Below are 14,138 nucleotides of genomic sequence, written 5' to 3' on the forward strand. Positions count from 1 at the left end.
AGCAGGTGGGAGCAGCAGGTAGTTAATTGTCTTTGTTTAGAGACAAGCGAATTAGTGACGCATGTTTATCCAAACAGGCCCATGTTTCACACTATCAATAAGAAACATTATAAAATATTTTTTTCTTTGTGTTTATTTCATTCCTATTCAAAACGTTATAAGATAGTCATTCTTCAATGTTAAAAAATGCTTATTTAAATAATATAACACATATTGTTAAAATAAGGCGGCACGGTGGTCGACTGGTTAGCACGTCCGCCTCACAGTTCAGAGGTCGTGGGTTCGATCCGGGCCCGGCCTCCCTGTGTGGAGTTTGCATGTTCTCCCCGTGCCTGCGTGGGTTTTCTCCGGGCACTCCGGTTTGCTCCCACATTCCAAAAACATGCATGGTAAGTTGATTGGATACTCTAAATTGCCCCTAGGTGTGATTGTGAGTGCGGATGTTTGTCTCTGTGTGCCCTGCGATTGGCTGGCAACCAGTTCAGGGTGTCCCCCGCCTACTGCCCAAAGACAGCTGGGATAGGCTCCAGCACGCCCCGCGACCCTTGTGAGGAGAAGCGGTACAGATAATGGATGGATGGATGTTAAAATAAGCTTTTTGTTTTTCACAATTTCAGATGGTGGTGTGCCGCAGGATTTTTTCAATGAAATAAATGTGAATTGACTCAAAAAAGTTTGAAAAACACTGCCTTAGACAACCACAATTATGCCATTTTTAATATTAAATAAAATAAAAAAAAACACAACGAAACACAAATTAAAAAATAATTCAATAATAATATACTAACAATTTTAAAGCACCGGTATATATATTTTTCCATGAATCCCAGTGGGTGGGCAGTCTGTCAATGTGGGTGGGCCTGTGCACACCCAGGCCCACCCATGGCTCCGCCCCTGTGTCAACCCCATTCATTGTGTATGGTGAGGGGTGGGGAGCACGGAATGGTGTGGTAAAAGTTCCTCGCTATCGTCCTCGTCTTGTTTCGCTGCAAAATAATGAACCATTCTTCTTAAAATGTCATTTTGCTCGCCCCAGTCGCCAGCGCTTCACTTGCGGGTTCGTGTTACCTGAATGCAGGTACCCGATTGGTTGCATAACCCACGTGATAATGTGACACGTCTGAAGAAATACACCGATGATTACCTGTCTGGCGTACGTGACATGTCTCCCGTGAGCCAAGCAAACAACCGTGTACGCCCGGAGCTACAGTATATTAATCTTCCGATTAAAAAAAAAATTGAGAACTAATGTGAATCGAAGCACACATTGATTATGGACCCTTTCAACACATTTATAAAGCGGCCCCGGGTCGGTCCTGGGCAACCCCTGTGTTAGCGTGGCTTCACAATCAATCTTCAGCGAGACAGCTCACAATATGTCACCGCGACGTGCAGTCGACTGGTGGGGAGCAGTGGCCGTTGTCGAGACCTCCTCTTCGCCCAACTTCCACCTCTTGCCTCGGACAACCCTCCAGATTTAACCATCTCAGTAAGCGCAGAAAAAGAAACTAACAAGGTGATTATTTTATTTATTGTTACTTGGACTTTTTTTATTTTTTATTTTTATTTTTTAGACCTGTTGCCTTTATTCAGTATTCCTGTGTTTCTGGCTTCGTAAGCAAAAGGATCACTGTCAGGAGGCAGTATCACATTTCAAATGCTATAAATAAGAAATATGAATATTGGCTGCATGTAAACGTAGTCAGCAAATGATTTACTTTGCCTGAGGTTTTACATCATACCTTGTTCAAAATATCAAAGGCAACCCACCTGTCAATATTTCATTTTACATTGCATTAAAACTGTCCCCGGTCTCCACAGGTGGCGTCTATTAAAGAAATAAATCTTTTATTGCACACAGGTGAATTCATAGATTAACAATGACAGTGAATGGCTATTGCGTAAAACAAAACAAAAAAGTATCCAAAAACATCATCATGACTCCAGAATGCGTTGCAAACACTTTATTACACAAATAACATTGTTACTAAAATAGTACCTTTGCAGCAAAATAGTCACAATAAATATCAGTTCACATGTTGACTGCAACATCCTATTTCTATAGCATGCTTTTAATACATAAATCATTCAAGTGACAAATGAAGCAGATGAACAGACAGGTATTTGGTGAAAGGAAATGAAAGATCAAGCAAGTGTAACACTCCGGGAAAACAACCATCCCTTGTTTGGTGGTGGTGGTCTCACCTTGAATATCATGCCAATGCATTTAATGACATATCTTTCAACATTCAAATTACATTTCTGACTTTGGTAGGCATACATTTTAGTTTCCATTCATTTTTCAACATCAAGTACCTGTTTAATTTCACATACATTTCCAAACATACAAGTCTCTGTTCAAATATGTAACTAAAAATAATCTTAAAATTTGAGCTGTTTTTCCCTTGCTTGTTTCGTTGAACCAAATTTGTTGTGTTCAAACAAACACAAGTTTGGAAGTAGATCAATTCAGACCTAAATCGTTGACTATTTTTCCCTTGCAGATTTAATTTGAGTACATTTTCCGTGTCTGTATATGATCATCCAAATAAAATCAATTGTACTATTGATTACTAACTAAATATGCCCTTTGATTCTGGCTGGCCAACAGTTCAAGGTGTACTCTGCCTCTTGCCTACTCAGTTGGGATAGGTAGGCTACAACTCACTCACCACCCTATAGAGCACAGGTGTTAAACTCAAGGCCGGGGGCCCGCGACATCCTTTTATGTAGCCGGCGAAGGTAAATCATGTGTTGACGTCATGTGACTTTCAAATTGTCTTCACTTTTAACAACACAGATATTTCAAGATTTTTTGTTCCTAATCCCCCCTTTAAAATAGATTGAAAAATTGTTGAACAATTTACCAGCTTCTGATTTCAAAACCACTTATCTATCAATTTGTCGCAAATATGCGCTAATAAAACGCATTTACATACATTTATATGGGCTCACAGTCGTAACGAACCTCCGACGGCAACCATAACCACGATGTGGCCCGCGACAAAAATGAGTCTGATGCCCCTGTTATATAGTGAGGATAAGTGGTATAGTCAATGGATTGATGGCCTATAGATTAAATCATTGAAATGAGAGTAACTTAATCCTGGATACAGTGCTATAGACTAGGCTGTTCACCCAGAGTCTTATTGACCATTTACATTCCCACAAAACACTTATGAGAAAATATGTCATTTTTTCCACTGACGGTGAAGGAAGAAGATTCAGTACAAGCGTACACGCTATAATAGCAGCAGCAATTTTCCTCCCATGGTACATTTTATTATGGCAGATGATAAAGGCAAAATATGAAAAGGCACACTATTGTAATAGAAATGTCACAGAGTCAAACCGTGGACGAAAGATGAATAGAAATATAACAATGTGGAATTTTAATACACGGAAGATATTTATGCGTGGAAGAATGCGCTTTTGTTGTTAAACTAATCCCACAAAATAATATAAATTTAAAAAAAAAACAATAAAATATCAATAATTCTTTAGAATTCTGACATTTCTGTATGTAATCATGTTTACTAGTCCAAATCTCATGAAAAGCTGGTCTAACATCACAAATTATAGAAAGTTAAATAAAAACTCACTTGAATGAGCAATGAACCACCCCCAAAATAATAATGTTAAGCATTATTAACAAGCATAAATGGGAGTTTTCTGTTCTTAATCCTCATCTTTATGGAACAAGCACAATAACCAGCACAAATGCTTGTAATTTCGTTGCTGTAGTATCTGAACCACACTCTAGCTTAGACCTTTATTACCAAAAACAAGCAAAAAAAAAAAAACCCAGACAAACCAGAAATACCATTAAAGGCATTTTGAAACTAATACTATTCAAGAGCCATGATATACTGTAAGTGAGTGGATATCCCAGAGTATTTTGTTTTCACCCAACTGTGATCATATTCTAGTATGTATTTTTAAATATTCATGCTGGTTGTATGCTGCCATAAAATGTCAAATGTGTCAAATGATACAATGTGAAAAACTTTGGGTGAATTAAAAAAAAATATATATATTGACCTCAAATCAACAAGAGCACAAAACCTCTAATCAAATTCAACTATAGGAAATAATTTCACAATATTTTGCTCAAGTTGAGAATCCAAGGCCGTTATAAGAGCATGTTAAATTAAGATTAAATAAATGTATTTATTTATAGAAAAAAAAATATGTACAGTCCATACTTAAATATATAAACAATAAGGCATCTAACACAACAGTTACATGATGATGAATGACATAACATACACCCTGGCAATGTAAGCAAAAGGTTGCGGTGGGGTCCAAATCTCTTAAGAGGAGGACGGAGGCGGCGGGGGACGGGCGGAGTACTCTTCGTTCTCAGACTCGCTGCTCTCCTCATCATTCCTTTCCTGGTCACTACCTTCAGTACTCAGTTGGTCAAAGCCCTGACGACTGTAACCCTTATGGGAGGCAAAGAAGTTTCCGAGGTTCAGGCTGCCAACTGCTTTACCTGACCGGAGGGGATACATCACAAATAATGTGACTATGTGTAGATCAAATTCCACATTATACACTTTATCAACAATTATGTCTTTAAAAATAGCTAAACAGCAGCATGCTGTAAAAAAAGCAACATTATGTTGCATTATATTATATATTATACTTTTTCATGAAAAAGTGTGATCAAACAATAGGCACACCAGTAAACTTTGTTGCCTTGAGCTTTGAATGCCTCAGAAGTTGCACAATTGAGGAATATTGCAAAAATGCTTCTCTCAGTAGGCCAATAGGGCTGCTCGATTAGCGATTTTGAACCGAAACCGAATTTTCCGGATAAAACGATGTTAAAAACATTCAAATTCGATTGGTTTATTTTTGGTGCATCTAAGCCACCGTAGTTGCCTCTGCATTTCCATTTCTTCCCACGAGCGCACTTTCCGATAACAACACCATCCATGGCTACCGGCGATTCTGCTATTTGCTCAGGCAAGTGAGCGTTTAGTTAACAAATCGGGCAAATATAGATCTGTAGTGTGCCCCGCATGTATAATACAACCCGCGAGCAAGTAACTCAACGTCTGAAAGGCGGCTCTTTTTTTCTCTCCTCTACAACGGACCTCTGGGCAGCCAGTGCATCCGTACTTTTAAGATTGACAGTGCATTGTATTATTGAGTGACAGTTTTGCACTAATCATTGATTTATGTTTAAATAAGACCAGGGAGAAAGGTGAAAGGCTAGTCACTAGCTGGTTGGCAAAATGACTTGCTGACAGACTGTTTGGTTTACAGACTTGACTGTCTACCTTCTCTAATGTTGATGATTTCGTTTCAGATGGTATATGCACTTTCTTCTTTCATTATTGGTTTGATTAAGAACAGATCTGAAATCTATTGTGTAAGTAAAATGCTGTTAATCCCAATGGATTTTTCTGAGTGTATTAAGTTAAATTGTCTGGCATTTTGAGTTCAAAGAAAGAAAAATAAAAGACATTCAAAATACATCATTTTTCATTAATTTTCTATTTTTACAAAGAAATCGTAATCGTAAAATCGGGTTTGAGAGAAAATAATCGGGATTTTCTTGTTAGGCAAAATTGAACAGCCCTATAAATATCCTACACAACCAAGACACCTCTGCCAAGCTTGAAAATTTTCTTGAAGTTTTGAATGGAAATGGTGGCTTGTTTGGTTCTTTATTCAGTCTGTTAGTAGGCACGAGTATGCAAAAACGTATTTCTCTGAAACCGAGTAGAGTGGTGGCACATCAACCGAGAAACAACACATTCAATTTTGATTCTCATTAAAAGGTGTGGACGCAATAACTTGTTGTCCCATTTCACTGTTATAGTCCACTTGAAGTGGGGCTCAATGAGACAGGTGGCTACCAGATTCAGCAGCATACCGCTACTGGCCTGATTGGAAAAGTATGGCTTTGCAAAACATGATTTGATAAATTACGTCAAACATTTAAAACCAACCACTGCTGCATACAAAGTGCTGTACATTGAGTAAAAATCTGTCATACAACAACAGTGAAAATAGTAAATTAATAAATTAATGTATTTATAAATTAATAATTAACCAATTAATCAATAAATCCATTAATTAATCAATCAATCAATACCAACAAAACAAATTATATAGACATCTACTAATAATATGTACTTATAGAATATTATTACATAAAACAATATTACAAAAATGACACAAAAAAAGAAAAAGCGGGGGAATCGTGAAAAAAAAAATACAGCGGCTAAGCAGCAGGTTCTGCGAATAACAGCGTAAAAGGTTCCCCCTGAAAAAAGAAAAAAAATCTGCGAAAAAAATCTGAATCAGCGAATTCCAAACCACGGATATGCAGGAGTCCACTGTGTTGTGTTTTACAATAACACTCATCTATATTCATAACTTTGTATGTAACTGTGGCTAGAAAGCAAATCATGAAAATGTACGGGTGCGGTCAGTGAATGGGGCGCGATCCATGAGCCGCCACTGAAGGGAAATCACTTACCACTGATTTTTCCCAAAATCCCTCCAACAGCAGTGGGGGCAGTTTTCACCTCATACTGGTCTGCAGACAGATAAAAGTGTGTGAAAGAAACAACCTAGCGAAGCTGCATGAACAACATGCATGCATCTTGCACACTAATTGACAAGTGTGCTAAGCGACCCTGTCACACTTACTGTTTTTTCTCCAGCAGATGAAGACTCCTACAGAGATGACCAGCAGAAGAGGGATGAGCAAGAGCACAGTGATGACCACTGGTAGGAGACCTTGCTCTTTGTTTGGATGGGGAATAGTCTTCTTCTTCTCACCATCTTGTTTCTCAAGGTGTTGAGCCAAATATGGCTTCTGTTGAGCTGCTGCAGTCTTTGACATGTTTAGCTCTGGAGTCACTTTGGTTTGGATATATGTCTCAATTTCTACACAGAAAGAAATGAAAGTAAGAAAGAAGTGTAGTTCATAAACCAAAAACAATGGAGTAGCTTTGTATTTTTTATGGCTATTTATTTTTTACGCAACATGTCTGCAGTGTCATCCAATGAATGTCAGTCATATTACAATAATTTTAACCCACTACTGTATTTCCATTAGATATACAGTGCCATTAAAACAATTTGCCTCTTAATTTATTGTTTTTGTGGCATACTGTCATGTTTTTATCTTTTTAGAATCATCAAACAATATGTGTATATATATATATATATATATATGTGTATATATATATATGTGTATATATATATATGTGTATATATATATATATGTGTATATATATATATGTGTATATATATATATATATATATATATATATATATATATATATATATATATATATGTGTGTATGTGTATATATGTATGTATGCATGTATGTATGTACGTGTATATTGGACAGCATCACTTGCTTGAGGGAGCAAGGTTTGTTTGTTTGCTGTTGTGGTCCTGTGGAAATTCTCCTGAAGTTTTTTTGCGGTGCCGCTTCAAATACACAGTAAAGTTGTTCCTATTAAACTTCACTGGTTCCATGCCACCACGGAAAACCTTTTTTTTCCCTGTTAGCACTTAAGCACACGCTGTTGTGATCATGCGGGCTCTGCATGCTTGATCCAGGTGCTGCTGCATAGAAGTGCTTGAGCGGAGTATTTACAGTTTGTATTGGACTGCTTACGTTGCAGATTTTAGACGCAAGCGCCAATTTCTCTTGGTCTATTCCACAAAATCCCAATATAATATGTTTACGTTTGTGGTTGTAATGTGACAAGATGTTGAAAACTTCAAGAGGTTTGAATACTTGTACAACTCCAATTGCATAAAATGCATTTGCAAACTTGCCTTCAAGTTCTTGAACTTCAATGCCAGCCTTCTTGACTGAACGATGTGCCGCTGGGATAAGAAACAAAAATAATAATGATAGCAAAAAATGTGGAATGAGGAAAAAATGTAGAGTGGTGGTAAATGTAGAAGTACTTACTCTCAGCTGTAAACTTGAAAACAGTCTTGGTAACTGCATCCCCCACAAAGATGCTACTGTTTTTGGTTACAGCAATGTCATGAGGCATTTGAAACTCCTGAAAATGAATGTGGAACAAAATACATTAAACTATATCAACGATAAAGCAGATCCAAAGTAGAGTGTTACTTGGCTGCATTTGACCTTAAAGTGCTATCTTAACCTATTTGTCACAGCTATTTTTGGACATTTCAGTTTGAGTTTGAGTTTGAGTTTTCGTATTTGGTTTGCGGGGTTTGGCCCTGCCCTCTTCCTCCTTTTCCTCTCCAATCAAATGCGTTTCAGGGTGCATACAGTTTTACCTTCAAGATTGTTTCAATCAATTTTCTTTTGTTTTGCCTACGCTTGTACAACAACAAGACTCAATAACGGCGGACTGCGACTGTTTTAGCTCATCACAGTTTCATTAAAAAAAAAAAAAAAGTTTAACACAAATTTCAAATTTTCTACCGTTTTGTTCCAAGATGGTGTTTTGAGATACAATAGTTCCATGTATTCATCACTCAGCGCTTGGTCAAACAATGCGAATTAACTCATTCACTGCCATTGACAAATTTACTTGTCTTTTCACAGTCCAGCCATTCAATCCCAGGAAGTTATTAATACTTTTTTCAAAATTCTTTCAAACGTTAGCGTAAAAGAAGGTCTGAAAATGTCTGCCAATGAATGAGTTAAGGTCATTTTCAGCGCCAAATAAAACCAAATTTTACATAGTTGAATTTAGGGCTGAATTGTTTAAAAAAATACTCTAACTGCGGTTAGCAAAACGGGGAAATACTCATCGAGAGAACTGGTTCTTTCTGATGGGCCTTATCTATGCATTGGAACCTAGCTACCCAAAGTAGCTTAAGTAAACATTTGTTTTCAAAAGGTGATGTGAACCTAAAGATGTCCTCAAAATCTATGAACTCTATGTCTGTTTACATGCCACATGAGTATGCGGAGAACTTTTCTTGATTTTTTTCTTTGTTAGGTTTATGCTCTTTCTTTTGAATTTACATAGACTTCCACTTTTATTTTCTTTCTGTGACTCTTTCAGTTTCTCTGTTGCATTCTGCTGATGACACTCTGACACTAAGGTCAGTTACCACTGCCCTCTGAGAACCTCCTGTTTAAAGTCTCATAATTGTTAGAGAAGAGCAAGATTTGCACAAAGTTTAAAAAGTTGAATGTACAGTACATGTACATAATACATGTATTATTTTTGTGGTTAATAAACTTTAAAAGCAGTTGTGTTGTATATTTCTCTTGCTTTATTTTATTTAACTAATTTTCTGTTTATGAAATACCATTTATCCATTTAAATGTCAATAGAAAGTAGATCCAACTTAAAATGAGTAGTAAATATACATTTTTAAAAGTAGTACCTACTCATAAAAGCGTATTTTAAGTAAGAAAACGCAAAGACTAAAAGATTGACCAGTGAAAATATAAACTCAAATAGAATTTACTTGCAAATTTATATTTGACACATTTAATGACTGAAATTGTTTGAACAAAGAATATGTTTTTTGGAGCACAATGATAATTTGATGCAATTAGTTGCCTTACATTTTCGAAGTAGATTTAGCTCCAATTTTTTTTCAGTGTAAGCTGTTCTACTTGACATTCAGTGACCGTGGCTGCCAACGCATTGACTATTTTGTATTGTTTTCACTTTCAAATTCACCCTGCCTGCAGGTTCGCACACATTAGCAAGTCAGTTCTGTCTGTATGTTTGACAACCCTGAACTCTATAATTTTTGCTAGTGCTGTGAATGATGAGCAGTTCTTCGAACATAAAGTGGTACTATGGCTGGAGGACCTGTGTGAATGAGGTGGTTGATACAATATTGCATTCATAAAAAGATGACAAATTTAATAATAAATAAATAATAATAAATCCAACAATTCAAACATACATTTGTGTGAGTATAAAGATGAATGTGTAAAGGTTTCTTTACCCTTTTCTTTGGGCTGAAGGTATCCAGAATGTCCTTGGTTGCATAATTTATTGCAAAACCAGTTGGAGGAGGGGAATTTCCATTCATAGATTTTCCATTTACTGCAAAGATTATACCATCTTCACCTGCACACAAAAGAAAGCTTAAATGTTAGACAGATTTAGCTCTCTTTGGACGAAGTACTAGGACAGACATGCGTTATATTTAAAGTATGCCCAGTAGTATGCCATACCTCCTCAATAGTGCATTCTAATCATAGACGTTATGCCCAAAATGATAAGTTTCCCTCAGAAACGAAAAACTGTCAAACCTGAAATAGATGCCTCTTGGCTTACCCCAAGTGGTGCCACTTGGTGGCTGTCATTATTTTCATTATGATGATTTATCTTGTTCTTTTGCTTTTTTAATCTAACACCCCTATATCGCTGTCTGAAAAGCTGCAGTTTACATTAAGTTTCCAAAGAATTGGAACCATGACACCAAATTCTGCATTTTTTCCGGAGACTGAAAATATTTGAGTTTGATATACAGTAGAGCATTCCAATTTCTATTGCAGTCTTTACCCACTCATAGGCCCCGGGACTAACCGGCAAATATATCGTTCATAATACCACCCCTAGCTGGAGCCTATCCCAGGAGACTAGGTGAAAGGGCGGGTACACCCAGCAGTGGGTTTGTTCAAAAGAAGAATAATGGGACAAGAGACGAACATCTCTAAGGTACAGTATTTACATCAGGATCTGATAGACAACTTAGAAGGCAGCATTATTATTATTTTTGTCATATAAGCAAAAATACTGCAACATAGACTTTGCCCAGGGTGCCCTAAAACATTGACTATGTAAACAAATCCACGCTCACTTTTGCATCTGGATTTTGCCTATCAGGACTTCATTTGGACTGATTATAGTACGCAACATGAAAACCAGTGAGCCAACTATGGTTGAAACAAGCAGAGCTGGGCAATCCGTCCCAGAGCTGGACCGGACGGACCCTCCGGCCCGGCGGGATGACCATTTTTTGGGGCGGAGAGGTGGGGGGTGACAAATTTTTAAAAATGGCTGGACTAAGCATGGCCGGAAGTGTATTTAGTCCGGCCCACTAATCGGCCCTCATGTGTTTCACGTGGTCGCGAGGCGGCCAAATTTAATCTCAGCCTACTCAGTGAAAGGATGCTTTTTAGGCTTCTTTGTACTCCCGCGTCGGCGCGAACGACAACTGCCGCATTGATTCACATGACCGATGCATTGTGCTGTTGGCGACAGGTCTGTGACACAGGCCACACACACACTTCCCTACTTCCGGAAATATGCCGTAGCAAAGCTGCTGTGTATTGTGATTTGCTGGCATGCTTTTATTTTGAAGGCGATGAAGAAGGGGAAGTGTGCAAAATAAATAAGTAACTTGTTGCCTGCTACTTCTGGCCGTCTGTTGGACCCAAATAACTATACAATACGACAAAACCAACCCCGGGGCTTGCAATGGAAGTAATCACACGCAGTTGGGTAAGTAGTAAAGTACTAGTGGCACATTTTGAAGCGTGTCCACAGCTGGTTTGAATATTAAATTAGCCAGCTAATGATCCTTAAAAAGCCTCTGCCGTTCGCATCTCTCCCGCGGCGGTGTCAATCACGGACACTTTTTAATTTTTTTCTGGGGGGCCCGTGGGGCGGAACGGGGCGGGGGGTGATAATTTTTACGAATAAGGGCGGGGGTCGCGGCCGGAAGGGTACCCAGGGCAAGGGTGGAGGGTCGCGGCCGGACTGGCAAAAAAGGGTCAAGTGCCCAGCTCTGGAAGCAAGCAATTGTGAAACTGAAAGAATAAAAAAATCAGTCAACCAAAATAATCATTTGGAATGTCCTGAAGAGTCAAGGTGGACAACACAAATTGAAGAAAACTAAGATCTCTGGCCAGGTTCATGAACTCACCTCCAACCGGACTGAAAGTGATGGCATAGACGCTTTCTCCAAACTCTTCTTTTTTTATTTCCTTAACAAACTCTCCAGTTTGAGCTATAAAGCACTGGATGCGTCCATTCTCCCGGTCAGCCACACACACTTCATTCCTCTCAGGTAGAAATGCAAGGCTATGTGGGATCCGGAACGGTATACGCCTTCTCCGATCGGAGGAGCCTAGATGACAGGATTTTCAAATGGCATCATCACATCAGTTTCCTTTAGCAAGGCTAGATTCCAGTTTGCCTTAGTAAGACATGTTAATGGTAATGTTAAAATGGTCATCCATCATTACTGTTAATCAGAATAACACAGAGGTGGGCATTGTACAAAACTTTGCTTGTTCGGCATTCGTTAGTCTGTCATTTTTTGTAACAAACTGAATTGTTATTGTCAGTACATCCGTCAGTAGACCGTCAGACTTTCCCCCCCAGCCCACCCCAAAAGAACCACGTCAGCAAAATGGAATCCGCCAGTTAGTGACGATTACACCGACGGACGAAAAACCACACCCGTCAGCACTTAGTCCGTCATTTTCAAAAAGTGTCTTGTCATTCGTCAATCATCAGCAAAACAGGCATCCGTCAGTGAGGGACTGACGGACGTCAGTCTGACAGAATGCCCACCTCTGGTTTATTTCCACCTGGGCAACTGAAGATTACCACACAAGAACCGGTTTCATTCTTGAAGGGAGATTTTCCTTGCCTCTGTCACAATAGTGTTTTCTCATTTGGGGTTCATTTGGTTGTCGTAAACATTTAAAGGGGCGAGGTTTTAGGTCTGCTCCTTATGTAAAGTGCCTTGGTATAAACACCTTTTGTAATCAAAACTTTTGTAATCAAAACTAGGTACATGAAACTGACATATATAATCACATCAGAGCGCTATTATTTGATCTTATATAGGGTGGATGGGTATGGATAGAACATGATTTTAGCTTTCAAAATCCTTCAAGTAGCCTTTTACTATTTTGCTGTGTTGAGACTGTGACGGTCATATACTTACCGGCGCCCCACTCAGAAAGGTATCTTCCATCAGCAGAGAATTTCAGTATCCTTGCATTGCAGTAGCCATCTGACACGAAAATGTTCCCAGTTTCATAATCGACTGCCACGTCAGTGGGCTGACAAAAATGGTTATGGTCACTTCCCGGTGTGAAAGCCTCTCCCAGAGACAGCAAGGTTCTGTCACCACCATCACTGCTCACTTTTAAAACCTGAGTGTAAGAGTGGACGAGAGAACAATTGATTGATTTTTCTTTCAAAACTTTCATGATTTAATTATTCGAGGAAAACTACACCTGCCCAAATAAAAAATAAAATAAATAAATAAATACTATTCTGTCCTTTTTTTTGGTCAGATTAAATTGCTGTTGATGATTAGATTAATAGTGTTTACAAATATATTTTACATATAACACACTTTAGAAAGAATAAAAGATCTTACAGAAAACTATATTTTTAATTGAAGAGCATAAATAGTAATAAAGTAGATTATATCTAAAATTACCATGAGCTGATTAATAAAAAAAATTGCTAAAAGATTAAATTGCTTTTACCTGATGAAGAGCCACATCAGTTACCCAGTAGTTATTGTCCTTGTCCATCGTTATTCCATGAGGTAAGTAAAATCTACAAGATTGGAATTTTGAACATGTTAAAACTTTAAATGGTGACAAGTTTGTGACCATTATTTAATACTGTTTGCGAATGTCTGGTGAACGTTTTTGCAACCTTGAACAAACCCTGACGAAAAAACAATATTCGCTACGTGCCTCTGCTCAGTGAGGTACAAGCTTTACTAAATATTGATTCAAGTCACAGTATGACTTACATATTTCTTCCAGAAGCCTTGAGGATGTTGCCATTGTCCACGTTAACAACCAAAATAGTGGACTGTTGAATAGGGCCAAGGAACCTCTGCTGATACATAGCCTGGCTGTCAAAAGAACTGAAAATATGAGGGACAAAAAAAAGCATCAGTTTCATAGATTCTTCACAAAGACAATATGTCCTCTAATACCCACTCCCACCATCAGCCCAAGACTACATTTGCCACCATGGGAGACAGGGCCTTTCAAGCAGTGGCACTCTGGAATGCACTCCCTGAGTCTCTGAGGGCTCCACACAGTATGGAGACTTTCAAAATGGGGCTAAAAAAACTTCATTTAAAAAGGCTTTATACGTTTTTTTTAACCTCCATTTTTAGTCCTAACTCCATGTGTGTTTTTATCCTAACCGGTTGT

At 38.2% G+C, this 14,138-nt stretch overlaps 1 protein-coding gene across 5 annotated transcripts in view; it reads right to left on the reverse strand.

The window, feature by feature from the left end:
• Positions 1 to 1,949: 1,949 nt before the first annotated feature.
• The window catches only part of pam (peptidylglycine alpha-amidating monooxygenase), a 41,496-nt gene continuing 29,307 nt past the window's right edge, over positions 1,950 to 14,138 (reverse strand). For all 5 annotated transcript variants that reach the window (XM_086053227.1, XM_086053228.1, XM_086053229.1 and 2 more), the window contains 10 exons: positions 13,727 to 13,843; positions 13,452 to 13,524; positions 12,899 to 13,109; positions 11,867 to 12,070; positions 9,938 to 10,062; positions 7,956 to 8,052; positions 7,817 to 7,867; positions 6,670 to 6,909; positions 6,497 to 6,556; positions 1,950 to 4,495 (listed from right to left, as the gene is read on the reverse strand). In XM_086053227.1, coding sequence (XP_085909353.1) covers positions 4,314 to 4,495; positions 6,497 to 6,556; positions 6,670 to 6,909; positions 7,817 to 7,867; positions 7,956 to 8,052; positions 9,938 to 10,062; positions 11,867 to 12,070; positions 12,899 to 13,109; positions 13,452 to 13,524; positions 13,727 to 13,843 — 1,360 coding nt within the window. In that variant the 3' untranslated portion in view covers positions 1,950 to 4,313. The remainder of the gene's footprint in view (positions 4,496 to 6,496; positions 6,557 to 6,669; positions 6,910 to 7,816; positions 7,868 to 7,955; positions 8,053 to 9,937; positions 10,063 to 11,866; positions 12,071 to 12,898; positions 13,110 to 13,451; positions 13,525 to 13,726; positions 13,844 to 14,138) is intronic.

Source organism: Filicampus tigris, chromosome 15, assembly GCF_054856515.1.
Source record: "Filicampus tigris isolate MCC_2025a chromosome 15, RoL_Ftig_1.0, whole genome shotgun sequence".
In the NCBI taxonomy this organism is placed as follows: domain Eukaryota; kingdom Metazoa; phylum Chordata; class Actinopteri; order Syngnathiformes; family Syngnathidae; genus Filicampus; species Filicampus tigris.